General features: G+C 64.2%; 4 protein-coding genes across 5 annotated transcripts in view; 2 read left to right on the top strand and 2 right to left on the bottom strand.

Annotated features, from left to right (window-relative positions):
• The window catches only part of SEPTIN1 (septin 1), a 7023-nt gene extending 3232 nt beyond the window's left edge, over positions 1-3791 (top strand). The window contains exons 5-11 of the mRNA XM_073346351.1: positions 15-52; positions 381-498; positions 1137-1238; positions 1348-1447; positions 2897-3062; positions 3251-3332; positions 3473-3791. Coding sequence (XP_073202452.1) covers positions 15-52; positions 381-498; positions 1137-1238; positions 1348-1447; positions 2897-3062; positions 3251-3332; positions 3473-3553 — 687 coding nt within the window. The 3' untranslated portion in view covers positions 3554-3791. The remainder of the gene's footprint in view (positions 1-14; positions 53-380; positions 499-1136; positions 1239-1347; positions 1448-2896; positions 3063-3250; positions 3333-3472) is intronic.
• On the bottom strand, positions 3747-8888 carry DCTPP1 (dCTP pyrophosphatase 1). The gene is given in 6 exon segments (XM_073346498.1): positions 3747-4468; positions 6424-6500; positions 6502-6535; positions 6797-6840; positions 6842-6902; positions 8860-8888. Coding segments are annotated over 6 exon segments (789 nt in total). The 3' UTR covers positions 3747-3924.
• A 9796-nt stretch (positions 8889-18684) lies between these two features.
• On the top strand, positions 18685-20245 carry QPRT (quinolinate phosphoribosyltransferase). Its single transcript, XM_073350513.1, is given in 7 exon segments — positions 18685-18712; positions 18715-19016; positions 19018-19144; positions 19147-19243; positions 19459-19588; positions 19672-19804; positions 19807-20245. Coding segments are annotated over 7 exon segments (894 nt in total). The 3' UTR covers positions 19884-20245.
• A 542-nt stretch (positions 20246-20787) lies between these two features.
• On the bottom strand, positions 20788-25631 carry MYL11 (myosin light chain 11). 2 transcript variants are annotated; one of them, XM_073350512.1, is made up of 7 exons: positions 25376-25631; positions 23552-23641; positions 22659-22734; positions 22379-22483; positions 21696-21774; positions 21403-21451; positions 20788-21190 (listed from the first exon to the last, which is right to left on the bottom strand). In XM_073350512.1, exons 1-7 carry the CDS (start codon positions 25376-25378, stop codon positions 21086-21088), a joined length of 507 nt encoding a protein of 168 aa, XP_073206613.1. In that variant the 5' UTR covers positions 25379-25631; the 3' UTR covers positions 20788-21085. The 2 variants fall into 2 exon arrangements, with proteins under 2 accessions (XP_073206613.1, XP_073206612.1); XM_073350511.1 differs by lacking the exon at positions 25376-25631 and having other exon boundaries at positions 23552-25348.
• Positions 25632-27439: the final 1808 nt, after the last annotated feature.

The following is a 27439-nucleotide window of genomic DNA, read 5'->3' as shown; positions in this document are numbered from 1 at the left end:
ACGCGCTATCTCAGAGTTGCTGTCTCTACTTCCTCTCGCCCTTCGGCCATGGGTACAGGGGGGTGCTGGGCCTGGGGGGCTGCGGGAGGGGGGGTGTCATGAGGGGCTGGGGGGGAACTGGCAGTTGTGGGGGCTGGCATAAGGCGTGGGAGCTTTGGGGTGCATTGGGGCACTGAGAGGGGTCACACGGGGTGCTGGGCATGGGGGGTGCACCAGGGGACAGTGGATTATTTGGGGGGTCACTCGGGGATGTGGGGGTGCTGGGGGGTATAGGGGCCCTTGGTGGGCTGAGGGACGGCGGGGGGCGCTGGGGGTCATTGGAGGGATGTGGGGGGCACAGGGGCTATTTGAGGGTGCCTCACTCCCTGCCCCCCCCCCAGGCTGCGCCCCCTGGACGTGGCGTTCCTGTGTGCCGTGCAACACAAGGTCAACATCGTGCCAGTGATCGGGCGAGCCGATGTGCTGACCCCCCGGGAGGTGGGCATCATGAAGGAGAAGGTGAGAGTCACGGGGGGGGGGAGTTCTACAGGGGGGCAGGGTCCCCCAGCCCATGTGCCCCCATATCCCCCTGCACCCCAAACAGTGCCCCATCCCAACCCTCCTCCTGCACCCATACTTCCATGCTAGCTCCCCCAATTCCCCAGGATCGCCACATTCCCCTGCACCCCAAATTCCTCCCCAGTCCACACAGCCCACCCCGGAGCCCCAAAATTTCACTCCTTGCACCCCAAATGTCTCCCAATCCCAACCCACATTCCCTGTGCCCCCATATCCCTCCTCAACTGAAAGCCCCTCCCCCTACACCCCAAATTCCTCCCACTGCCAAGCCACATCCCCCTGGGCCCCAAATTTGCTGCTCTACCCCCCATCCCTCCCTGATCCTCCCCGCATCCCTCTGCCCCCCAAATTTCCCTCCTTGTACCCCAATGTTTTCCTAATCCCAGCCCACATCATCCTGTACCCCAAATTCCCCCAATCCCCAACCACCTCTTCCTGTACCCCGATTTCCCTGGTACCCCCACATCCCCCGCTGAACCCCCCCCCCGGCCTCCTGCTTCTCCTACGCGGCGGGGGATGGGTCTCTGTTGTGCATGAGGGTGTTGGGGTGACGCTTCCTCCCCCCCCGGCACCCCCAGATCCGGCAGCAGCTGGAGGAAAACGCCATCAGCATCTACCAGTTCCCCGACTGCGACTCTGACGAGGACGAAGACTTCAAGGCCCAGGATGCGGAGCTGAAGGTGAGAAGTGCTCAGCGCGGGGGATGGGGGAAGGGAGTTCGGGGGGGGGGGCTACAGGAAAGGGGGGGCCCTGGACACCCCCTAACCCCCCCTCCTGCCCCCCTCCCAGGGCAGCATCCCGTTCGCCGTGGTCGGCTCCAATGACATCGTCCGGGAGACCAAGGGAAAGGCCTTCCGGGGGCGCACGTACCCCTGGGGGGCTGTGGAAGGTAGGGGGCGCCGTGGGGCAGGGAGCGGGATGGGGCTGGGGAGCTCAGTGAGGTGGCTGTGGGGCAGAGGGGGGCACCGTGGGGTGTTGAGTGTCGTGGGGGGGCTAGGGAGTGCTGGGGGTCAATTGGGGCACCAGAGGGTGGGGGGATAAGTAGGGGGGTGCTGGGGTCATTGGCTGGCATGAGGGATCAGTGGGGGGCACTGGGTAGCAGATGGGGTCAGTGTGGGATGCCAGGGGTCGGTAGGGGATACTGGGAGGCAGGGGGGGCAGTGGGTGGTGCCTGGGGGCACTGGGGATTGGGGAAGCTGGGGGTTAGTGGGGGGGCACCGGGGGAACACTGGGGGAGGCCAGGGGTCAGTGGGATGCGCTAGGGGGCAGAAGGGGCACTGGGGGAGGCTGGGCACACAGGGGTCAGTGGGGGCGCGGGGGGAGGGGCAGAGGGGTCAGTGGGGGGCACCAGGTGGCAGAGGGGTCAGTAGCGAGGCCAGGGATCAGTGGGGGGCACCAGGTGGCAGAGGGGGCACTGGGGGGAGGCTGGGGGCAGAGTGAGGTGCTGGGGGGGCACCCGGTGGCAGAGGGATCAGTGGGGGGCACGAGGTGGTAGAGGGGGCACGGGGGGAGGCCGGGGGCAGAGGGGGTGCTGGGGGGGCACCAGCTGGCAGAGGGGTCAGTGGGGGACGCTGGGCGAGGCCAGGGATCAGTGGTGGGCACCAGGTGCCAGAGGGGGCACTGGGGGAGGCTGGGGGCAGAGGGGTCAGTGGGGGGGCACCAGTGGGCAGAGGGGGCACTGGGGGAGGCCGGGGGCAGAGGGGTCGGGGGGGCACCAGCTGGCAGAGGGGTCAGTGGGGGACGCTGGGCGAGGCCAGGGATCGGGGGGGCACGTGGGGCAGAGGGGGCACTGGGGGAGGCCGGGGGCAGAGGGGGGTGCTGGGGGGCACCAGCTGGCAGAGGGGTCAGTGGGGGGACGCTGGGCGAGGCCAGGGATCGGGGGGGCACCGTGGGGCAGAGGGGGCACTGGGGAAGGCCGGGGCAGAGGGGGGTGCTGGGGGGCACCAGCTGGCAGAGGGGTCAGTGGGGGATGCTGGGCGAGGCCAGGGATCGGGGGGCACCGTGGGGCAGAGGGGGGCACTGGGGAAGGCCGGGGGCAGAGGGGGGTGCTGGGGGGCACCAGCTGGCAGAGGGGTCAGTGGGGGACGCTGGGCGAGGCCAGGGATCGGGGGGGGCACCGTGGGGCAGAGGGGGCACTGGGGAAGGCCGGGGGGCAGAGGGGGGTGCTGGGGGGCACCAGCTGGCAGAGGGGTCAGTGGGGGACGCTGGGCGAGGCCAGGGATCGGGGGGGGGCACCGTGGGGCAGAGGGGGCACTGGGGGAGGCCGGGGGCAGAGGGGTCAAAGAGGGGCACCGGGGGGGGACGGGGACACGGGCCCCATGCCTCTGTCGCCCCCCAGTGGAGAACCCGGCACACTGCGACTTCCTCCGGCTGCGGACCATGCTGGTGCGGACCCACATGCAGGACCTGAAGGAGGTGACCCAGGAGATCCACTACGAGAACTACCGGGCCCGCTGCATCCAGAGCCTGACCCGCGTGGGCGCCCGCGACCGCGGCAGCCGCATGTGAGCCCAGCGCCGGGGGGCAGCCGGGAGCAGGGCTGGGGGGGCAGCGGGGGTGAGCTGGGGGCAGCGGGGAGCAAGGACGGGGGGGGGGCAGCGAGGATAGGGGGCAGCCGGGGGTTGAAATGAATCTGGGCACGATGGGGACACCCAGCCCCGCCTCCCCCTGACCCATCTCCCCACCCCCCCAGGAAACTGTCCCGGCAAAGCGCCACCGAGCTCCCCCTGCTGGAGACGGACACGGAGAAACTGATCCGGGAGAAGGATGAAGAGGTGAGTGGGCCACGAGGGGGGGTGGGTGACGAGGGGGGGGGCTCTGCCCCCGGTTATACCCAGCCCCCAGCGCCAGGCAAGGCGCCCCCCTGTTCCCAGGCCCCGCGTCTCACCCCCCCCCCCGTCTCGCTCCCCCCCAGCTGCGCCGGATGCAGGAAATGCTGCAGAAGATGCATGCCCAGATCAAGCAGAGCCAGGGGGAGCAGTCGGACACCCTGTGAGGATTTCGGGGGTCCCCCCCGGGGGCAGCACCCCCTCTGGAGCCAGCGTCTTCTGGATTTCGCAGCAGCAGAAGGGACAGGGGTGATTCTCTGAGGCAGCCTAAGCAGCACTCGCAGCCCCCCCCAAACCCTGCTCACCAGAGCCCCCCCCCGAACCCTAAATTCCCTGTTCCTCACAGTCACCCCGTCTTCTCCCCCTTCCCGGCTTTGCCCCTAATAAACTCACCCCTGTGTTTGCACCACTGCTCTCTGAGTCTCTTTTGGGGGGCATGATCCCCCCCCTTCTTTCTGGCCCACAGGTGGGGGCAGAGGGGAGCCCCGCCCATGGACACGACGGAGAAACTGACCTCCCCAAAAAGGGAAGGTTTTTATTACTTAAAAACAACAAGAAAAAGAGACAAACTCAGAGCTGAACTCTGGGGGGGCGTCCTGGGGTGACAGGCGGGGCGGCTTCTGGGATGGGGGGGTCGTTGATAAACTGCGGGCAGGGGGGTTGCTGTAGAAAGGGGGAGCTGGGGTGGAATGAACAGGGGGGAAATCTGGGACTGGGGGGGGGATTGAAGTGGTGGGGTTGGGGGGGGACACCCCCCGTCTCTCCGCCAGGGGATTGGCGTTGCCCCCCAGCCGGGGGTCTGAGTCCGCCCGGCCGTCAGTCCTGGGGGGCCGCAGGCATCCGGGGGCCGGTCCTGGTAGTGGGTGTACTTGCGGGCCGAGCCGTGGGCGCGGTGGGCCGGGTAGCGGGCCCGGTTCCGGTCCAGCTTGCGCAGGGCGGCCCGGGGCAGGTCCACCCGGCACTGCTGGGCCAGCGAGACCAGGTAGAGCAGCACGTCGCTCAGCTCCTCCGCCAGGGCCGCCCGCTCGCCCGGCGCCCAGCCCGGCAGCCCCGCCCCGGCCGCCGGCTCCGCCCGCCACTGGCTGGGGAGAGACGCACAGCGGGGTCACCGGCGGCCGGGGCGCGGGGGACAGGCGGGCGGACGGACACGGAGCGGGGGGGCGCCGGGACAGGCAGCAGACAGACAGACAGACACACGGAGCGGGGGGGGGGGGGGGCGCCGGGACAGGCAGGCAAGCAGACAGACAGACACACGGAGCGGGGGGGCGCCGGGACAGGCAGACGGACGGACACACGGAGCGGGGGGGCGCCGGGACAGGCAGACGGACGGACACACGGAGCGGGGGGGGGGCGCCGGGACAGGCAGACGGACGGACACACGGAGCGGGGGGGGGGCGCCGGGACAGGCAGACGGACGGACAGACACACGGAGCGGGGGGGGCGCCGGGACAGGCAGACGGACGGACAGACACACGGAGCGGGGGGGGCGCCGGGACAGGCAGACGGACGGACAGACACACGGAGCGGGGGGGGGGCGCCGGGGACAGGCAGACGGACGGACACACGGAGCGGGGGGGGGCGCCGGGGACAGGCAGACGGACGGACACACGGAGCGGGGGGGGGGCGCCGGGACAGGCAGACGGACGGACACACGGAGCGGGGGGGGGCGCCGGGACAGGCAGACGGACGGACACACGGAGCGGGGGGGGGGTGCCGGGACAGGCAGACGGACGGACACACAGAGCGGGGGGGGGGGTGCCGGGACAGGCAGACGGACGGACACACGGAGCGGGGGGGGGGGTGCCGGGACAGACAGACAGACACACGGAGCGGGGGGGGGGGGCGCCAGGACAGGCAGGCAGACAGACAGACACACGGAGCGGGGGGGGGTGCCGGGACAGGCAGACAGACAGACAGAGCGGGGGGGGGCGCCGGGACAGGCAGACAGACAGACAGAGCGGGGGGGGGCGCCGGGACAGGCAGACAGACAGACACACGGAGCGGGGGGGGGGGGTGCCGGGACAGACAGACAGACACACGGAGCAGGGGGGGGGGTGCCGGGACAGGCAGACAGACAGACAGACAGACACACGGAGCGGGGGGGGGCGCCGGGACAGGCAGGCAGGCAGACAGACAGACACACGGAGCGGGGGGGGGGTGCCGGGACAGGCAGACAGACAGACAGAGCGGGGGGGGGCGCCGGGACAGGCAGACGGACAGACAGACACACGGAGCGGGGGGGGGTGCCGGGACAGACAGACAGACAGACAGAGCGGGGGGGGCGCCGGGACAGGCAGACGGACAGACAGACACACGGAGCGGGGGGGGGGGTGCCGGGACAGACAGACAGACAGAGCGGGGGGGGGCGCCGGGACAGGCAGACGGACAGACAGACACACGGAGCGGGGGGGCGGCGCCGGGACAGGCAGGCAGGCAGACAGACACACGGAGCAGGGGGGGGGGTGCCGGGACAGGCAGCAGACAGACACACACGGGGGGGGGGGTGCCGGGACAGGCAGACAGACAGACGGAGTGGGGGGCGGGGGCAGGCAGGCAGACGGAGCGGGGGGGGGGGTGCCGGGGCAGGCAGACAGACAGACGGAGCAGGGGGGGCGCCGGGACAGGCAGGCAGCAGACAGACACACGGAGCTGGGGGGGCGCCGGGACAGGCAGGCAGACAGACGGAGCGGGGGGGGGGGCAGGCAGGCAGACGGAGCGGGGTTTCGGGTTAGGGGGCACCGGGACAGACAGACACACAGGTGGAGCAGGGGGGCACTGGGACACCCCCGCCCCCCACCACTTGTGCCCAGAGTTGAATCCACCATGTCAGCTGCAGCCAGTAGGTGGCGACGTTGTTCAAAACGCCCCCCCCACCCAACTGTCACAAGTTCTCGGGGCTCAGCCTGCCCCAGCCCCTGGGCTGTGCGTGCGTGGGGGGTGGGGGGGGCAGCTGGGTCAGGTCCGTCCCTCCATCCCCTTCCCAGGTCTCTCCCGGGGGTTGTAAACCATCATCCCCCCCCCCCCCCCCCATACTCACAAGAGCTCGGCCACTTCCCCCACTTCGCCCACCAGCGCCAGGAGCAGGTTTCGGGGCTGATGGAACTGGCCCCACCCCCCGCTCGGCCACGAACTCGGCCTGGAGCCGCCGGCTGGACAAAGAGAAACGGAGGGGGGGGGTTAGAAAAGTGTGCAGGTCGGGGAGTGGGGGGGGGCAGGGCTGGGGGGGGCAGGGGGCTGTGGGTCAGGAGCGAGGGGCACCGGCAGGGCTGGGGGGGCAGGGGGGCTGTGGGTTGGGGCTGGGGGGGGCAGGGGGCTGCGGGTCAGGAGTGGGGGGGGCAGGGCTGGGGGGGGCAGGGGGCTGCGGGTCGGGAGTGGGGGGGGGCAGGGCTGGGGGGGCAGGGGTAACTCACATGTCCTCCAGGGAGGGGTCAGCGCTGAATGTAAACTCCCCTGGGGGTCCCCCCCTCTGCTCCCTGGTCTCCAGCTTCTGAGATTGTGACAGCAGCCTGCGCCCCCCTGCAGGAGCCGGAGGGAATCACATGGTGACCCCCAGAACACGCGCTATCTCAGAGTCCAGAACCCCAACTTAGAATAATAGAATATCAGGGTTGGAAGGGACCCCAGAAGGTCATCTAGTCCAACCCCCTGCTCAAAGCAGGACCAATTCCCAGTTAAATCATCCCAGCCAGGGCTTTGTCAAGCCTGACCTTAAAAACCTCTAAGGAAGGAGATTCTACCACCTCCCTAGGTAACGCATTCCAGTGTTTCACCACCCTCTTAGTGAAAAAGTTTTTCCTAATATCCAATCTAAACCTCCCCCACTGCAACTTGAGACCATTACTCCTCGTTCTGTCATCTGCTACCATTGAGAACAGTCTAGATCCATCCTCTCTGGAACCCCCTTTCAGGTAGTTGAAAGCAGCTATCAAATCCCCCCTCATTCTTCTCTTCTGCAGGCTAAACAATCCAGTTCCCTCAGCCTCTCCTCATAAGTCATGTGTTCCAGACCCCTAATCATTTTTGTTGCCCTTCGCTGGACTCTCTCCAATTTATCCACATCCTTCTTGTAGTGTGGGGCCCAAAACTGGACACAGGACTCCAGATGAGGCCTCACCAATGTCGAATAGAGGGAACAATCACGTCCCTCTATCTGCTCGCTATGCTCCTACTTATACATCCCAAAATGCCATTGGCCTTCTTGGCAACAAGGGCACGCTGCTGACTCATATCCAGCTTCTCGTCCACTGTCACCCCTAGGTCCTTTTCCGCAGAACTGCTGCCTAGCCATTCGGTCCCTAGTCTGTAGCTGTGCATTGGGTTCTTCCGTCCTAAGTGCAGGACCCTGCACTTATCCTTATTGAACCTCATCAGATTTCTTTTGGCCCAATCCTCCAATTGGTCTAGGTCCTTCTGTATCCTATCCCTCCCCTCCAGCGTGTCTACCTCTCCTCCCAGTTTAGTATCATCCGCAACTTCACCGGGCCCTGCTACCAAACACCCCCCACGGCAGCATCTGGGACCCCCGGACACACAGTGGAGGGTCAGCATTTGGGGTCAGTGCACCAGTGACCCGGGGCAGAGCTGGGGGGCGGGGGGAGCCCAGGGCTGGGCTGGCAGGGGGCTGCAGGTCGGGAGTGAGGGGCTCTGGCAGAGCTGGGGGGGGAGCCCCAGAGGTTTCTGGCGGCCTGCCCCCGCCCCCCACAGCCCAGCTGGCCCCACAACTGGAGAAACGCCCCCAAACTGCACCCCCCACCAAGCCTGGCTGATGGGAGACCCCCCCCCCCGTCCAACCAAAGCAGGTCGCTCGAAAGCGCCCCCCCCCAGGACAAGACAACAACCCCCTTCTGCTACCGTGCTGGGCGCGCCCCCCCCCCGCACAGCGGTAAGTGGGGGGCAAAGCCCAGGAGCTGGGCGAACCCCCGGCTCAGCCCCGAGAGGCGCTTCCCGCGTCGTCCCGCCCCCCCGGACGCAATTCCCGCCCCTCCCCCATGCACCCCCCCAACTGCAATTCCCGCCCCTCCCCCCATGCACCCCCCCCGGCTGCAATTCTCGCCCCTCCCCCCATGCACCCCCCCCGGCTGCAATTCTCGCCCCTCCCCCCATGCACCCCCCGACTGCAATTCCCGCCCCTCCCCCATGCACCCCCCCGACTGCAATTCCCGCCCCTCCCCTCCCCTATGCACCCCCCCCGACTGCAATTCCCGCCCCTCCCCCCATTCACCCCCCGGCTGCAATTCCCGCCCCTCCCCCCATGCACCCCCCGGCTGCAATTCCCGCCCCCCCTCCATACAGCCCCCCCGACTGCAATTCCCGCCCCCCCCATGCAGCCCCCCCAGACTGCAAATCCCCCCCATGCACCCCCGGCTGCAATTCCCGCCCCCCTCCATGCAGCCCCCCCAGACTGCAAAGCCCCCCCCCGGCTGCAATTCCCCCCCCGCATGTACCTCCCCGGCTGCAATTCCCCCCCCCCACCTGGCCGCCCTCGCGGCAGGAACCGTCCATGCCCTCCCTCGAACCCCGGTACCACGCCTCCACCGCGCCCCTCCAGCCAATCAGAGCAGGAGCCGGCCCCGGCCGGCCAATGGGCTCGCCCGATAGCGCGGCGCAGCCAATCAGGGCGCCCGAGGCAACGGAAAGGGAGCACGCGGGGAGCGAGGTTGTAGGGAGCATGCGCAGTGACGCGGCTGAAGCGGCTGCCCGGCCTTTCCCCGGGAGCGGGCGGCACGTGCGGGCTGAGTGGGGCAGGAGCCGTGTGCGCGGGCGGAGCTAGGAGCTCTCGCACGGGCTGCAACCCTGCGTAGGATGGGAGCCCCCTCCAGCCGGGGGGGGGGGCAGCCCCATTGCCAGCCCCTCCCCCAGCCCTGCCCCCCCCCGGACCCCCGTTACCTGCACCTCCCCCAGCCCTGCCCCCCGCACCCCCATTGCCAGCCCCTCCCCCAGCCCTGCCCCCTGCACCCCCGTTATCTGCACCTCCCCCAGCCCTGCCCCCCGCACCCCCATTCCCAGTGTGTGACCCCATTTGCCCCCCCGCGCCCCCACACCCCGTGCCAGCGGCTCCCCCAGCCCTGCCCCCCCGAGCCCCGTTACCTGCACCTCCCCCAGCCCTGCCCCCCAGACCCCCGTTACCTGCACCTCCCCCAGCCCTGCCCCCTCTGCACCACCGATACCTGCACCTCCCCCAGCCCTGCCCCCCCGGACCCTCGTTACCTGCACCTCCCCCAGCCCTGCCCCCCCCGGACCCCCATTACCTGCACCTCCCCCAGCCCTTTCCCCTCTGCACCCCCGATACCTGCACCTCCCCCAGCCCTGCTCCCCCCGGACCCCCGTTACCTGCACCTCCCCCAGCCCTGCCCCCCCGGAGCCCCGTTACCTGCACCTCCCCAGCCCTGCCCCCTCTGCACCCCCGTTACCTGCACCTCCCCCAGCCCTTTCCCCTCTGCACCCCGATACCTGCACCTCCCCCCAGCCCTGCCCCTTTGCACCCCCGTTACCTGCACCTCCCCCAGCCCTGCTCCCCCCGGACCCCGTTACCTGCACCTCCCCCAGCCCTGCCCCCCCGGACCCCCGTTACCTGCACCTCCCCCAGCCCTGCCCCCCCCGGACCCCCATTACCTGCACCTCCCCCAGCCCTGCCCCTCTGCACCCCCCGTTACCTGCACCTCCCCCAGCCCTTTCCCCTCTGCACCCCCGATACCTGCACCTCCCCCAGCCCTGCTCCCCCCGGACCCCCGTTACCTGCACCTCCCCCAGCCCTGCCCCCCCGGACCCCCGTTACCTGCACCTCCCCCAGCCCTGCCCCCCTCTGCACCCCCGTTACCTGCACCTCCCCCAGCCCTGCTCCCCCTGGACCCCCGTTACCTGCACCTCCCCCAGCCCTGCCCCTTTGCACCCCCGTTACCTGCACCTCCCCAGCCCTGCCCCTTTGCACCCCCGTTACCTGCACCTCCCCAGCCCTGCTCCCCCCGGACCCCCGTTACCTGCACCTCCCCCAGCCCTGCCCCCTCTGCACCCCCGTTACCTGCACCTCCCCCAGCCCTTTCCCCTCTGCACCCCCGATACCTGCACCTCCCCCCAGCCCTGCCCCCTTTGCACCCCCGTTACCTGCACCTCCCCCCAGCCCTGCCCCTTTGCACCCCCGTTACCTGCACCTCCCCCAGCCCTGCTCCCCCCGGACCCCCGTTACCTGCACCTCCCCCAGCCCTGCCCCCCCGGACCCCCGTTACCTGCACCTCCCCCAGCCCTGCCCCCTCTGCACCCCGTTACCTGCACCTCCCCCAGCCCTTTCCCCTCTGCACCCCCGATACCTGCACCTCCCCAGCCCTGCCCCTTTGCACCCCCGTTACCTGCACCTCCCCCAGCCCTGCTCCCCCTGGACCCCCGTTACCTGCACCTCCCCCAGCCCTGCCCCCTCTGCACCCCCATTCCCAGTCCCTCCCCCCAGCCCTGCCCCCCTCCACTCCCCCATTCGCAGTCCCTCCCCCAGCCTTGCCCCCTGCACCCCCATTCCAGTCCTTCCCCCAGCCTTGCCCCCTGCACTCCCCCAGTCCCTCCCCCAGCCCTGCCCCCGCACCCCCATTCCCAGTCCCTCCCCCCAGCCCTGCCGCCTGCACCCCCAGTGCTGGCGCCTGTCCCTCAAGTCGTGCCCCCCCCGGGCTGTGCCCCCCCTCAGTGTGCTGGAGAGCCCCTGGCCAGTGCCTGCACAGAGCCGGGGGTGGGATGCGGGGTCTCCCCCCCCATTCCTGCCAGGGGGGCTGAGTCTGGCCGCAGGGCCCTGCTGGGCAAGGCCCTGTCCCACCCCAGCAGGCGTTGCCGGAGCGGGGGAGCCCCGTCCCGCCCTGCCCCAGCCTTGTGCCCCCTGCCCCAGCCCGCCCCAGCCTGCCCTGCTGCGGCTCCGCACGAGTGGGGTGGGGGGCCCAGGGCAGCTGGAGGTGGGGAGGGGAGCGATGGGGGGAGGGAAGCCTGGGGGGGCAGTGGAGGGCTAGGGGATGATGCAGTGGCCAGCGGGGGCCAGGAGCAATGGGGGGAGGGGAATCTGGGGAGACAGTGGGGGCTTAGACTGATGAGGGGGCAGCGGAGACCAGGAGCAAGGGGTGGGGGGAGCGGAGTCCAGGGAGGCAGTGGGGGGTGATGAGGGGGCCAGGGCACCATTTCCCCTAAGGCCGATCCGGGCGTCGGGGGTGTTGCTGGAGGGTGCCTTGGCCCTCCCCAGGAAGCTGAGCGTGGCTGTGATGGCGAGGGGAGGGCCCTGCCATGGTGCCCCCGCCATCAGCAGTTACCCCTGGCCTGCGGCACCGCTGAGGAGCTGGTGATCGCGTGGCCCCCCACTGGGGAGCACCCCAGGATGTTTCCAGCTCTCACGTACCCCAGCCACCCACCGGCAGCTGCACGGAGCGGGGGGCTGTCCGGGACCCCAGAGACGCCCAGGCCCAGGGGGCTGGCAGGTCCCAGCCCCGCTTTTGGGTGGGGTGGGTGTGTTTGTGTCCTTGCATAGCCAGGCTTTGTTGCCTGCCATCCCTCTGGCAGCTCACACCCAGGGCTGAGCCAGTCAGGTCTCGGGAGCGGGGCAATGCGAGAAACAAGAGTCCTCTTAGCCCAGCCAGGCCCCGGGGGCGGCTCTTCGTCCCCCGCAGGAGCAAGGGCCTGTCTGCTGTGAGGGCTGCGTCTGGGGCCGACGCCGGGGACGCCGGGGATGTGGGGATGGAGCTGCCACGTCAGCCGCCGGAGAAGCCGGGTGCAGCCAGGGCACGTTCTGTCCCCGGGATGCAGGCGACTTTGCAGTGCCGAAGGCGGGCGAGCTCGGCTGATGTCGCGGGGCACGAGGGGGCCCGTGTGTTTCTGCAGCGGGGGGGGGACCAAGCCCAAGAGGCTGCCAGAGCGCGGTGCACGGGGAGGTCTGGGGCGCGAGCCGCCGGTTCCGCCTCGGGGTTCGCTCCGGGTGGCGGGTCTGGGTAAAGCACCAGGGTTGATTTTCTGCCCGTGCGCTTGCTTTGAAAAGGAATTCAGAGCTCTCCCGAGTCCGCTTTCCACGACTCTCAACGGTTTGCGGGCACTCGGTGTTTCTTTCCTAATACGCTGGATGACCCGATGTCCCGTTTGTAAAGGGACAGTCCTGTTTTGGGGGGTCTTTTTCTTATATAGGCACCGATTACCCCCCACCCCCCGTCCCGATTTTTTACACTTGCTGTCTGGTCACCCTGGATGACCTGCTCTGCCGTGGAGAGGAATAATAAAGAAATACTCAGATCTCCGTTCAGCATTTTACATCCACTAGCCCAGACACTCCGCTTGTAGGACGCTTTCTAAGCTGTCCTGAAAACACAGCCACGGGGGCTGGGTCCTCTCCGCTCCGATTGCTTTTTCTCAAGTGCTGGGATCATAGAATCATAGAATATCAGGATTGGAAGGGGACCTCAGGAGGTCATCTAGTCCAACCCCCTGCTCAAAGCAGGACCAATCCCCAATTTTTGCCCCATATCCCTAAATGGCCCCCTCAAGGATTGAACTCACAACCCTGGGTTTAGCAGGCCAATGCTCAACCACTGAGCTATCCATCCCCCCTGGGATGACGTTGCCTCAGCACCTTGTCCCAGCTAAAGCGTCACCTCTGAGTTCGGGAGCAGTAAACGTCAGGGACGTAAGGCTGCGGCCCTGTGTACCTCGACGTAGCCCCCCGGACCCCCCCCGGCCGCTGTGAGATGCTGATGAGATGTTTGGTACAATGCCTGCCTTGCGAGGGGTCTCTTTCCGACTCCTGATCGGTTACTACCCTGTTGGACTGTGCGAGCTGTCCCTGGACGGGAAGTCGTGAACACGGAGGTACGAACGCCAGCGTTAGGGACTCACCGGCCAACCACACGCACCTGCTTTGGAACGGGAAGCCCGCAATCAGGCAGCAGCAGAAACCCTCCCGGCCCCCGCCGCACAAAGCCCCCAACACAGGACAGGACTACGTTCAACGTAATAAATAAAGGGAGAGCGGCCTTCTTCTTCTGCCTGGTAAAGTTTCCAAGCTGTAGAAGTCCATGGTCAGCTGTAAACTTTTGAAGGGACAAACCCGAATGTTTGTTCAGCGTTGGGAACATTTCAGAGGTAGGAACAACCCTCGGCCCTGGGGGTTGTAACTCTGAGGTTCTAGGCAACGCCCACACCCAGCCTTTCAGTTGCAACAAAAAGGTTGGCCAGATGGGCGTGGGTGGCCCATCGAAAAGTTATCCGCTCTCCCTGAGGCCCCTTGGAGAAAGGACAGGGTGAAAGGCTGGTGGGTTGGGAGGGGTCAGGGGTCCCATAGTCCAGGTTGCACCCAGGGGACCCCCTCACAAAGATAACACACGCTTTGTGAAACCCATACAAGAGTGCTCTGCTAACCTGGTGCTTAACCCCCCAAGTGTCTCCCCTGTCCATTCTCCAGTGAGATAACTCCCCTGCCACGAGCACTTTCGCTGTGCACCCTGCAATAGACGTCTGGTGGACCCAAAGGTGTAGGGTCCCCCTGGCTGAGGACCTTCACAAAGGCTCCGAAGTCCCTTTGTGCTTTATAAATGTTTGTCATGCCTGTGATCATCGTGACCCTGAAACGCGTGTGTTCGTTATATGGGTTGCTTTATTTCAGATTCTTCAGCATTTCAGAAAACGGATTTTTCCAACAAGGCTGTACAAGGCCAAAACCTCCCTGTAATAAACAGCAGTATGGCGGGTAGGGAGCGGGTATCTCTCTATGCTCTGTTATTTTCAAACTCCCCTGCTTGTGAAATTCACATTCCTGCCTGGAGTGACTCTGACTTCACTTGGTTAAACTCTTATAGGCCATCTCATGATTTCAAATGCAATTTGATTTCCATGGGTCAAAGGCAGCCAGACTTTGTAAGCCACAATACTTCAAACTTAGGCACGTAGCTCACGTTGACTTCTGTCCCTCTTGGGATTGGCCTATGAATGCGGCCTCGTTGAGTTGGGCTTACCCTGCTTATACGTCCGCAATTTCCATGTCACACCTACTGTCACGGGCAACTTATCCAAAGCTGGTAAACCTGGATTTTAACAAACCCTTCCTGGTGCTCACTGACCCCTCCGACGTGGGGCTGGGTGCGGTGCTGATGCAAACTGATACTAAGTGGGAGAGACGCCCCATTGCGTGCCTGAGCAAGAAGCTGCTGCCCCGGGAGCAGCGCTTCGTCACACCGACTAAATAAAGTCCGATTGTTGTATGGCTAGATACTGCATGTTTGCCATTAGGTAAATGTTAACAGTGTGACATGTTTTCTTCTGTGAACAATACTCAGGGAAACCCTTTGAGGAAAAAGCCGCCCGGGTGTTGGCATTCAAGAGGAGAAACACATATCCTGAAGGAATGAATAAAGCCGGCAGACTTCATCTGTGTCGATTTGCTGCCAACTTTTCTTTGGAAGGCGAGCGAGACTTCTTTTCATGTCATCCAGACGCAGAATACAATGGACTTTTCAGCCTGTAACTTATGGTCCCGATGCCCCAGCGCTGGGTTTGTTTGGAGCGTTCACCCGACCGTCACCGGGACCACGGTCAGGATCCTGGGTTTTCTTCACGATGCCCAGAACATCTGCGCTACCCACCTCGGTGCCCTCACGAACGCGTGGGTCAGTTACACGGCAAAGGAGTATAACTTATGAATACGACCAGACAAACCCTGTCATTCCGCTTTATTTCTCAAGCCCGTGATCCAACGTATCCACAAACAACAACCCGCAGGCTTTCACCGAGCAATGATTTCTCGTTTAAAAAACCATTTCAACAGCTAATTAGAACCAGATATTGAAGTCTCCCCCCCTGCACTTTGTACTCAAGCCATGACGAACCACACAGTGCTCAGATATAACAAGGAGTCCGGTGGCACCTTAAAGACTAACCTTGTTTTTGTGGATACAGATTAACACGGCTACCCCCCCCGATAGCGTTCAGATATCTTTGATATGCATATGCCGTATAATTAAGGCTAAGATTTTGTCACGCATATTTGTAGTAAAAGTCACGGACAGGTCACGGGCAATAAAGAAAAATTCCTGAAGCCTGCAACCTATCCCTGACGTCTACTAAAAGTATGCACGATAAAATTGGGAGCTATGGGGTCTCCACACCACTCCTGGGGGCCCGGCTGGGAGCTGCGGGGCATCCCCCCCCGCCTGTGGCTCCCAGCTGCAGGGCGCCCTGGCCACCCGCAGCGGCTCCGAGCTCCCGGGGGCTAAAGTCACAGGGGTCTTTGGAAGTCACAGATTCCATGACCAAATCATAGCCCTATGAACTGGTGACTTTGAAAATATCTGATCATTGCTTACCCTCGCCTCAGTGTCCCCCTCTTCTCCGATCAGCAGACGGACGCTTTTCCGGACTGGCAAAGAAGAAAGGCTGTCATCGTGCGCACCAGGAAGCAAGCCCGACAACTCTTCCAACAGCGTCGTGGGAGTCCCCGGGGCCAACACCAAGGAATCTTTAAAACGAGAAGCGCAATGATCGCACAATACTATTGGCTTGGGATGACGAAGGACATCGTCCAGTGGGTCTGTAACCAAACCAAACCCGGCCAACACGTCGCTGGCCATGGCAGTGCCGAGTTGAACCGTGCCGTGCAAAGCACGCGGTTCCCACACGTGGCATGAAAATGTAAACGCCTTTCCCGTGCGATCGTATTTTCGTACGAGAACGTTCGCGTTGTCGTGTGGTTCTGTCCAAACTAGGCGGAGCGATGGGTGAAGTGCTGGAAGGGGAGAAAGGACGTGACTCTGCCCACCCCCGTGGAAAGCAAAATGGACACCCCTGTGGAAAGCAAAAAGGTGCATTTTGGACTCGGAGGGATCTCCTGTGTATCTTCTGAAATGTCTTTTTCAGCCACATCGGTCAGAATTTGCTGCCTCTGGAGGATGGCACACGGGTCCTCTCGCCTGGCACTGGGATGTGGCCCCTCTGGGGTGGGGGGGCCTGGCACACGGGGACCCTCGCCTGGCGCTGGGACGTGGCCCCTCTGGGATGGGGGGCCTGGGCACACGGGGACCCCTCGCCTGGCGCTGGGGACGTGGCCCCTCTGGGGTGGGGGGCCTGGGCACACGGGGACCCCTCGCCTGGCGCTGGGACGTGGCCCCTCTGGGGTGGGGGGCCTGGGCACACGGGGACCCCTCGCCTGGTGCTGGGACGTGGCCCCTCAGGGGCAGCGGGGGGCTGGGCTCACAGGGACCCCTCGCCTGGTGCTGGGATGTGGCCCCTCTGGGGTGGGGGGCCTGGGCACACGGGGACCCCTCACCTGGTGCTGGGACGTGGCCCCTCTGGGACAGCGGGGGGCTGGGCTCACAGGGACCCATCGCCTGGTGCTGGACGTGGCCCCTCTGAGGCGGCGGGGGGCTGGGCACAGAGGGACCCATCGCCTGGTGCTGGGACGTGGCCCCTCTGGGGTGCGGGGGCTGGGCACACGGGGACCCCTCGCCTGGCGCTGGGACGTGGCCCCTCTGGGGTGGGGGGGCTGGGCACACGGGGACCCCTCGCCTGGCGCTGGGATGTGGCCCCTCTGGGGTGGGGGGGCTGGGCTCACAGGGACCCCTCGCCTGGTGCTGGGATGTGGCCCCTCTGGGGTGGGGGGCCTGGGCACACGGGGACCCCTCGCCTGGTGCTGGGACGTGGCCCCTCTGGGGCGGCGGGGGGCTGGGCTCACAGGGACCCCTCGCCCGGCGCTGGCCCCCGGGGGAAGCAGTTTATACTCTGTGTGAAGTGCCTCCTAGGTGTTTTCTCAGCCCCCCCGCCCCCCCTGGCCAGCCCCACCTCCTGGCCAGCCCCTCCCACACCCCAGCTCCTTCCAGGCCGGGAAGCGTGTCCTGTTCCAGATCTCCGTCCAGCTGCCCCTTGTTCCCGGACTCCACCGAGTGGCGGTGGCAGGTAAGATCCCTCCTGCTCAGGGGGTCCCCGGCCCCCCAGTCCCAGGCCCGGGAGCTCGGGGTCTGTGGCCCTGGAGTGGGAGTTGCTCTGCCCTGTGTGTTTGCTCTGGGTCAGACTGGGATGGCCTGGACTTTGCCTTGTGCTGGGGGAGGGGGTTTGGTGCAGACAGGCCCGGGGCGGAGTGGGAGACGCAGACAGGACCCTGGGGTGGGGGGAAGTGGGAGGAGCTGGGAGTGAACCCCTTTTCTCTCTTCCCTTGTCAAATGGGGGGAAGGGACGCAGGGGAAAAGGGGGAGCATGGGGTGCTGTGGGGAGGGGCGCTGGCTGTGGGGGGAGCTCTTGGCTATTCCAGCCCCAGCCTCTTCCACCAGGGGGCGCTGTGGGGAGCAGGGTGGGAGTGCTGGTTTTGTGCGGAGCTCCCGGCTGCTCCAGCCCGGCCTCGCCCAGCAGGGGGCACTGTGGGGAAGGGGCGGGGCGCTGGCTGTGGGGGGAGCTCCCGGCTGCTCCAGCCCGGCCTCGCCCAGCAGGGGGCGCTGTGGGGAAGGGGCGGGGCGCTGGCTGTGGGGGGAGCTCCCGGCTGCTCCAGCCGGCCTCGCCCAGCAGGGGGCGCTGTGGGGAAGGGGCGGGGCGCTGGCTGTGGGGGGAGCTCCCGGCTGCTCCAGCCCGGCCTCGCCCAGCAGGGGGCGCTGTGGGGAAGGGGCGGGGCGCCGACTGTGGGGGGAGCTCCCGGCCGCTCCAGCCCGGCCTCGCCCAGCAGGGGGCGCTGTGGGGAAGGGGCGGGGCGCCGGCTGTGGGGGAGCTCCCGGCCGCTCCAGCCCGGCCTCGCCCAGCAGGGGGCGCTGTGGGGGGAGCTCCCGGCTGCTCCAGCCCGGCCTCGCCCAGCAGGGGGCGCTGTGGGGAAGGGGCGGGGCGCTGGCTGTGGGGGAGCTCCCGGCTGCTCCAGCCCGGCCTCGCCCAGCAGGGGGCGCTGTGGGGAAGGGGCGGGGCGCTGGCTGTGGGGGGAGCTCCCGGCTGCTCCAGCCCGGCCTCGCCCAGCAGGGGGCGCTGTGGGGAAGGGGCGGGGCGCTGGCTGTGGGGGGAGCTCCCGGCTGCTCCAGCCCGGCCTCGCCAGCAGGGGGCGCTGTGGGGAAGGGGCGGGGCGCTGGCTGTGGGGGGAGCTCCCGGCTGCTCCAGCCCGGCCTCGCCCAGCAGGGGGCGCTGTGGGGAAGGGGCGGGGCGCTGGCTGTGGGGGGAGCTCCCGGCTGCTCCAGCCTGGCCTCGCCCAGCAGGGTTGCCCTGGCTCTGGGCACAGTTCCCCTCTTCCTCCACTCGGTGGCGCCATAAAGATGCCCCGACTTGTAGGAGCAGTGTACGCTCTGGTATGTCTTCTCCACAATGCCTCTGTGGTTTCCCGTTGCAGACCGACGCCATGACCTCCCGCCTGGATCTCTCTCACCTCCTCCGCCCCCCCGCCTGCGCCAGCTGGTCCGGGACTGGCTGCAGGAGGATGCCCCGGCCTTCGACCCCGCGGGCTGCGCAGTGGGGGAACGCCCGGAGCGCGCTGTGCTCCTCTGCAAGTCTCCCGGGGTGTTGGCTGGCTGCCCCTTCTTTGACGCCGTCTTTACCGAGCTGGGCTGCACCGTGGAGTGGTTCCAGCCCGAGGGGGCCTGGCTGGAGCCCGTGGCCCGCGTGGCCGAAGTCCGCGGCAAAGCCCGCCACCTGTTGCTTGGGGAGAGGACTGCTCTGAATTGCCTGGGACGGTTGCAGCGGGGTGGCCACGGCCACGGGACGGGCCTGCCGGCTGGCGCGGGAGGCCGGCTGGCGCGGGCAAGTGGCCGGGACGAGGAAGACCACGCCGGGTTTCAGGCTGGCTGAGAAGTACGCCCTGCTGGTGGGGGAGCTTCGGGCCACCGCTACGGTTTGGGCAGTCTTGTCATGCTGAAGGATAACCACGTCTGGGCTGCGGGAGGAATTGCCCAGGTAAGGGGGTGGGCCTGGAAGTACTGGAGGGGGGGTGGGTGTCTCCTACCCGGATGCCTGGGTCGCATTACCCCTCCCAGTCTCTGGGAGCGTGTGGGGGGACCCCTAGGGCAAGCCATCTCAGATGCCTGGACTCCACCCCTATCTCTGGGAGTACTAGGTGGTGTCTCCTACCCGGACACCTGGGTCCCATTCCCTGCCCAAACTCTCTCTCCACCTCTAGGCTGTCCAGAAGCCAGCGGGTGGCTGGCTTTCATCTGAAGCTGGAGGTGGAGTGTCGTTCGCTGGGAGAGGCCCTGGAAGCCGCAGAGGCCGGATCTGACATAGTCATGCTGGATAACTTCTCCCCGGAGGTACCAGGGAGTTTGGGGGCTACCAGGTGGGGCGGGGGGGTCTCCAGCCCCCTCCCTTATAACCCTGCCCCTTGTTCCTCTAGGACTTGCATCCCGCCGCCAGCGCGCTGAAAGCCGCCCACCCCCGGGTGATGGTGGAAGCCAGCGGTGGGATCTCGGAGGAGAATATTTCCCAGTTCTTCGGCCCGTGTATAGACGTCCTTTCTCTGGGATGCCTCACCAGTCGGCCCGAGCTGTGGATTTTTCCCTCAAAATCTGTCGGGAGACGCCGGTCCAGAGAGATTTTGCCTTCTAAGACCATAAGCCCCAATTTTCAGGGCAGAGTGTGACATTTTAGGACAGTGAAATCATGGGTCAGGGAATTTCACAGATTAACAGATAAAATTGTCTCGTTTCGTCATGTATCGTATGCTGTCTGATTTTCTCACCTTGAATCTTTTCCTAAGAACCATCAGACACTACATTTCCTGAACTGGGAGTGAAATTTTAAGCTCTGTAAACTCATGTGGTGGGGAGTTCCTCTGGCTACTAGTTAAAACCATCTTCCTACTGAAATGTGCTACCTTAATTTGCCCAATATAATTTCTGTCCTAAAATGTGTCGCATGCTAAATTTTCTAAGCCATGTGTGAAATTTTAACTCAACGAAATGGTGTGTCAGGGAGTTCTAGAGGTTAATTGATACATTTATTTCATATGTTCCCTCTAAGATGTGCTGTCTTGATTCATGCACTTTAATTTTGCCCTAAGAGCCATCACATACTAAATTTTCTAAAGCCACATGGGCAGTTTTTGCTCCCTAAAATCATGTGGCAGAGTGTTCCACAGCTTAACGTCTAAAATCATCTCATATCTTTCCCTGAAATGTGCTGTCTCGATTTTACATTTTTGAATTGCTCCTAAGAACCATCAGATCCCAAATTTCCTGAGCCGCGTGTGAAATTATATCTCCATGAAATCATGTGGCGGGGTGTTCCATAGGTTAACAGATAAGAAGTATCTAATTTTTTCATTCCAAACCCTGCTGTGACATCCTGACCTGACTGAAGTTATCGGAAAACAACCACAGACTTCAGTGGGGCCAGGATTTCAACCACTGCCGCTTCATTAGCCCATCTTGATCCCTATCTAAACAGCCACTGTGCCCCACTCCAGAAGCAGTCACAACACAACAGACTAGGACGCCGAGAGAGTTAAAAACAGGTTTCCTCATCTTTATTGAAACATTTTTTTCTCAGTTCTTGACACGGGTCCTGATCAGTTTCTTAAGACTCTGGCTGCAGGGTGGGGAAGGGCAAGGTTGTGGGGTCCCAGCTCCCCACCCCAAAATCACAATAAATAAGACTGGCGTCTGCAGTTTGGGGGGGTCCAAAACTGAAGCTGATTGGGCGTCATGTGGGTGATATGCCCCCAGCCTGGGGGGTGTGGGTGGATGGGGCCCCACAGCGCCAGCCCCCTGCGTCAGGGCGGCAGGGCAGTTTGGGTAGGCCTGGTGGATTTACTCCCCTTCTTTGTCTTCACCGTGTGTAATGACGTAGCAGATGTTCTTGTAGTCCACGTTGCCGGCCACATCTGGAGGAAAAGCTGCCCACATGTTCTTGATCTGGGGGGGGGACGACAGGTGCAAGAGGGGAGTTAAAATTGGGGTGACCCCACCCCCAAAGCTAGGGTTTGTGCCCCTCGATCCCAGACACCTCCCCCCATTGCTGCTGCGGGAGGGATCAGGTTGGATGGGATGATCTGGGGGGGGGATGGGTTAGATTGGGGGGATGGGGTTTGTATTGGGGTTCAGGGGGTCACCCCCAAATTTCTCACCTCTTCTGGGGTGAATCTGTCGCACTGGGTGGTCAGAAGTTCTTCCAGGCTGAGAGGGGGGGAAGAGAGAGAGTGGCGATCAGACACCCCAAATTCTGGGGAGACACCCCCGCTTTCTCAACCCTGACGTACCCCCCTACTACCACCCCCCCACACCCTGGGGAGAGCGCCCTCTGCTGGGGAGACCCCCTCCCTGCGCGCTCTCAGGGCTGGGATCACCCCTAGCGCCCCCTGCCCTGGGGAGACCCCCACACCCACCCCTAGCGCCCCCTGCTGGGGACAGGGATACTCACAACTGCTTCTTGATGGTGCCTTTGGCGTCGCTGTCCAGGACCTTGAACGCCCCCATGATCACGTCCTCGGGGTCAGCACCTGGGGGGCGGAGAGGGTGAGAATTGGGGGGCTGGGGCATACCAATGGGGGGGTTGGGATGTACCAATAGGGGAGAGGCTAAGGGGGGATGGGATGGGGCAGTAATGGGACATACCAATGGGGATGGGATGGGAGGTACCAATGTATAGCAGGTTGGGGGAGCATGATGGGAAGTACCAATGGGTAGTGGGTGGAATGGGACGTACCAATGGGGTTGTGATTGGGGGGATGGATGTACCAATGGGTAACAGGGAGCAGGATGGGGATGTGATGGGGGGGATGGGGATGTGTCAGAGGGTGGGAGGTGGAAGTTGGGGGGAGAAAAGATGGGGACATACGCAGGGGGAGGAAATGGGGATGTACCAAAGTTGGGGGAGGAGGAAATGGGGATGTACCAAGGGGGAGCAGGATGGGGGGAGATAGGGATGTACCAAAGGGGTAGATGGGAATATACCCAGGGACAGTGGGGTGGGGAGGTACCAAAGGGGAGCAGGATGAGGGGAGATGGGAATGTACCAAGGGGTAACAGGATGGGGACATACCAAAGGGGAGTGTGATGGGGGGGAGAGGGGGATGTACCAAGCGGGATGGGGGGGTCACTCACCCTTGAGCTTCTCCCCAAACATGGTGAGGAAGACGGTGAAGTTGATGGGGCCGCTGGCTTCCTTAATCATGGCGTCCAGCTCCTCGTTCTTCACGTTCAGGCGCCCTGCCAAGGGGGGGAAAGGGTTATAAAGTGTGTGTGGGGGAGAAGGGGGGGGGAATCCCATTCCCCCCCTCCTGGAACAGGTCCCTCCCTTCCCAGATAGACCCCACCCCTCTTGGAATGGCCCCTCCCACCCCAGAGAAGCCCCTCCCACCCTGGTCTGGCCCCGCCTCTTTACCCATGGCAGCGAATGTGTCTCTCAGGTCTTCCTTGTCGATGATGCCATCTCTGTTCTGGTCAATGACGGTGAAGGCCTAAGTGGGAGAGGAGCAAAGGATCATGGGAATGGAGAGATGCCAAGGGCCATATGGCTCTCTGCAGCCCGGCCTCCCCCCACTGCTCCCCCGCCTTGCAGCTGTCCCCCGAGACACCTGTCACCCAGCCCCCGTTCCTGACTCCTTGGGGACAGAAGGAACGCCAGGAATCCTCGTCTGGCGGCGTGCCCCCGGCCCCGTGCCCCCGGGAGCTGCCGATGCAGCCCCCCTCCCGTGGGGGACAGGTGCTGCATGCCGGAGGAGCTGACGAGCTCTCCAGAGACGGGAGGGAAGCTACTGACCCCCCCCCCCCCGCACTGCTTTTGCTCCATCCCTCCCTCTATCCCCCTCCCCCGGCAGCCAAGCTCCCCCCCAGCACAGATGGAGATGCCCCATTGGCACCCCTCCTCCCCCAAATTCCACGTCTCCAGGGATTTCCTTGTAAGGCGCCTCCAACCCAACTGCAGATGTCGCGTCTCCACCCACCGGCCCCCAAAATAGACGCCCGGCCCTTGGGATCCGGGGAAGGAAACGGCCCCGTCCGTGCTGGGAGGGATGGGAGCTGGGGAGACGGCCGCACCCAGGGAGAAGGACGCAGTGGGGTGGCGTCTCTCTCTGTCGGATCGGGCGAGGTGAGGTCATTTCGGGGGGACGAGGAGGACTTGGGGAGACGGCACCCCGGACCCCACCCTAGAGCATCAAGGTTTGGTGGGATGATCCCACCCCCTGGAGACAGGGGGAATAGACTGGAGGGGCCAATCTTCCCCTCACCCTCACCCCTCCCTGCCCTTCATCCACCCTACCTCCTCCGCCTCACCTCTTTGAACTCCTGGATTTGGGTTTGGTCAAACATAGAGAAGACACTGGAGCTGCCTTCGGCTGCCTTCCTCTTCGCCTTCTTGGGTGCCTGTTTTTTTGGGGGGCGGGGGAGTGAAAGGGAAGAAAAGCAGACAGGCCGTGGCATGCAAAGGTTAATTCCATGGGCCACCATACCCCCACCCCAGATCTGAGCCCCGAACATAGGCCTGGTGCCCCATAACACCCTCCTCCTCCCTGTCTGTGATCAGCGGGGGCAGAGCCCAAGAGATGGGATGGGGGGGGACTGGGGGAGTTCTTGGGGTGAACTTAGAGAAGTGGAGGTTATTGGGGGTGTATGGGAGCTAGCGAGGGAATTGGGGTGCAGTGTGCAATATTGGGGGGCTACAAGGAACTTGGGTGCAGGGGAGATATGGGTGGAATTGTGCATAGGGGGACGTTGAGAGGTGTATGGGAGTGATTGGGGGGTGCATGAGAATTACTGGGATGTGCATGGGCATTAGTGGGGAAATTGGGGTGCACAGCAGTTATTGGGGAGTATATTGGAGTTAGTGGGGGAAATAGGGTGCATACGAGTTAGTGGGGGAAATGGGGGTGCAAGGGGAAACACCTGTTAAGCAATGCAAGTGAGGGGCCTCAGCTGTGTTGAGGGGCAGTTATGAGATGGGGTGTCTCTTGGTGTGGGGGTAACAGTCACCCAATGGATAATAGGGATATCCCAGTTTTTCCCCTTGGGGGAGCTGGCCCTACATCAAAAGTGGGGTGTTTTTGCCCAGGCTAGAGGGAGATGTTTTGGCTCCCCAAGATTTTAGCCCAAGGGACACAGATTCTGCAGCGTCCCCTAGCACCCCCCCAATACACGAGGGATTAATTTTTGGCTCTGTGCCCCCCGCCCCATGCCCAATGGGGCCATCATGGCTCAGTTGGGTGTCGGGACCCAGATGACCCCACAGTCTCAGCGACGGGAGGGCGGTGGAAGGGGACAGAGATCCGGTGGGGAGGGGGCCCAAGTGCTGTCTGTCTGTGCATCAGACTCCATCTCTCCCCCCTCCACGCCCAGAGCACCCTGATGGCGTGGGGAAATTGCAGGGGAAGGGACCCACTGGGGAGAAGGGACCTGGAGAGAAGTGACCCCCAAAACCTGCAGGAGAATAGGACATGCCTGAGCCATCTTAGGGGGATGCCTGGAGATGGACGGGTGCAGGTGGGAGGGGGTGTGTGGGGATGGATAGGTAGATGGTTTGGGGGGGGATAGATAGATGACTGGGGTGGCTAGATAGGGGGTGTATGGGTCTAAAGAGAGAGAGGAGTAGGGGGGAATGTATCTAGAGAGATAGAGGGATGTATGTGGGGATGGATAGATAGAGTGTACAGGGATAGATGGATGGATGAGAGGGGTGTATGGGGATGGATAGATAGAGGGGGTGTATAGACAGATAGATAGATAGAGGGGGTGAATGGGGATAGATAGAGGGGGTGTATAGACAGATAGATAGATAGATAGAGGGGGTGAATGGGGATAGATAGAGGGGGTGTATAGATAGATAGAGGGGGTGGATGGGGGTAGGTAGATCGATCCATAGATAGATCGATAGAAGTGTGTATGGGGGACCGATAGGTAAATAGAGGGGGTATATGGGGATAGGTAGGTAGGTAGGGGGTGTGCGTGGCGATAGATATATCGATTGATCCCCTGGTCATTTCTCTCCACACTATAGCTTTCCACAGGCGGGTCCGAGTGTCCCCAAGCTGCGGCGTGTATGGCGGGGGGGCCTCTGTTCAATTCCCCGGGGTGCGTCCGTCTGCCCGGGTCCGTCTCACTTACCATCTCCTCTCCGCGGGCGGGCGCAGCTGTTGGGAGGTCTGTGCTGGAGGGGAAGCTGGGCAGGCTGGGGAGTGCTCCAATCCCCCTGGGATTATATAGAGCTCCCGGGGGGTGCCGGGGGGGGGGTGACGTGCCAAGGGCTAACTATAGCAGCATCTTCAAGTTTGGCTCGGAGGAGCCCAGGGCTTGAAATAGATCCCGGCCGGGACGCTCCTTTCTTGGAGAAAGGAGACAGGAGAGGTGGGATCCCTCCAGTCTGCTTGGCCCCCAGGCTGCCCCACATGAAGCCCCCCATAGGGTCCCCCCCAACCCCATGTATTGCCCCAACATAGAGCCTGGCTCAGTCGATCCAGGTTCTGCCCCATTCACCTCCTCTGCTGCCCCTCGTGTGTCACCCCAATACCGGGCCCCATCTGATCCACGTCAGCCCCACTATGGGTCCCCCCTCTTTTGCATCATCTGCTGCCCCCCCATGTGTCACATCTTTATGAGTCCCCCTCTCTTGTCCCATCTGCTTCTCTCCCATGTGTCACCCCAATATGGATCCCCCAAAAGATCCAGATCTCATGCTCCTGCCCCATCTCCCCCTCCCCCCTATATGGACCTCCCAGCTCTGGGCCTTCATGTGTGGCACCCCAATATGGGCCCTCCTACAAGGTTCAGATCCCCCCATTCCCCTCTGAGGGACTTCTCTGCCGCCCCCAACCCCCATGTGTGGGCTACCCCTCTGTGGGTCCCCCCTATAATATTCAGCTAGTGCTCCAACTCATCACACAAGCACCCTGTCTCCTCCCTCCATGTGTCTCCCCAGTAGAGGTCCCCACTGAAAGGATCAGTTCCCCCACCCTCCATGTGTCACCCCTATACAGGCCCCCCACAAGATCCAAGTCCCCTGTTCCTGAACCCTGAGTCTCTCCCGTTGCTCTCATTTGTGTCACCCCAATAAGGGTCCCCACTATGGGGTCACCCCATCCCACCCCAATGCTTGGCCTCTGTGCCCCAGGGCAGGGACTGTGTGGGACTATCCTGTGCGTGCCGTATCCCTCTGTCTGTCCCCCTCCCCGTTCCTGGCTATCGGGGCATCCCTGAGAAAGTTTCCTTCTCAAGACAGGCGGCACCAGCTGTCTCCTCAGAGCCACCGAGAAGTTGGCAGCCTTCATGCCACTCAGTCCAGCCCTGGGGTGGCCCTCCCCACCCCCAGGGCACACCGATCCCTGGTTAGGGGCCAGCCTCATGCCCCGCACCCAACACACACTCGGATCTACCACCTGCCCCCATGTGCCAAGGGCTGGCACAGGGGAGGGGGAAATCCGAGCTGGATAAGCCACGGGGTCGATCCTGGAGGACAAACCAGGCGAGATGGGTTGAGGGGCAAGTTGACGGGGAGGGGAATCTTGTGCATAAGCTCCCCCCACAACCCAGAGCTCCAAAGGACTCTGCAAACAGGCTCCAAATGATGCAATGGCCATCCTTAGAGCCCAGAGTGAACACGCATGCAGGTGAGGGCTGGGGGCGCAGCCCTGTGTTATGGTTATAAACAGGAACCAGCGTCAGCTTTTTCGGGCTCCCTGTCCTACCCCACTCCCCTCCCAGAGAACCCAGGAGACCTGACTCCCAGCCCTCGCGTGTGAAGGGGGGATGGGAAGAGGCTGGGGGGGAGGGAGGGAAAGGGGGGGGGTCCTTCGGATCTTGATCCACATAAAGGAGAGAAGTGTCCAGGGGGAGGAGGGGCCAGCCCAGCCCCCCCAGCGCAGGGTAACCCCATCCCCAGGGGCTCCTGCAGGCCCTGCTGAGCCAACCCTGCCCCCCTGCCCCAGCAGGTGCTGGGCTGTTTCCGGCCCCCCCTTCTGCCACCCCCATGGGTGACCCCCCCTGCACAGGGACCTGCCATTTCACCCCATGTGACCCCCCCCCCCTTACTCCGCATGGGCAGCACCTGCCAGGAAAGCCTGGGACCTCACCCCTCCCCCAAGCTAGGCAGAGAACCCAGGAGTCCGGGCTCCCGCAACCCACCAGCCCCCACTCCCCTCCCAGAGCTGGGGAGAGAACCCAGGCGTCCTGGCT

Source organism: Lepidochelys kempii, chromosome 6, assembly GCF_965140265.1.
Source record: "Lepidochelys kempii isolate rLepKem1 chromosome 6, rLepKem1.hap2, whole genome shotgun sequence".
NCBI lineage: Eukaryota > Metazoa > Chordata > Testudines > Cheloniidae > Lepidochelys > Lepidochelys kempii.
Note: the sequence above shows the minus strand (reverse complement) of the source record. Positions and strands in the feature narration are given on the sequence as shown.

Bases quoted from the DNA above. Each gene is read 5' to 3' on its own strand.
- MYL11 (XM_073350511.1), bottom strand. From the start codon at position 23,755: ATGTTCGGGGCTCAGATCTGGGGTGGGGGTATGGTGGCCCATGGAATT. The intron at 22,735-23,551 runs GTGAGGCGGAGG...TCTCCCACTTAG, and splicing joins AAATCCAGGAGTTCAAAGAG to GCCTTCACCGTCATTGACCA. The intron at 21,191-21,402 runs GTGAGAAATTTG...TCCCCCCCCCAG, and splicing joins ACAGATTCACCCCAGAAGAG to ATCAAGAACATGTGGGCAGC.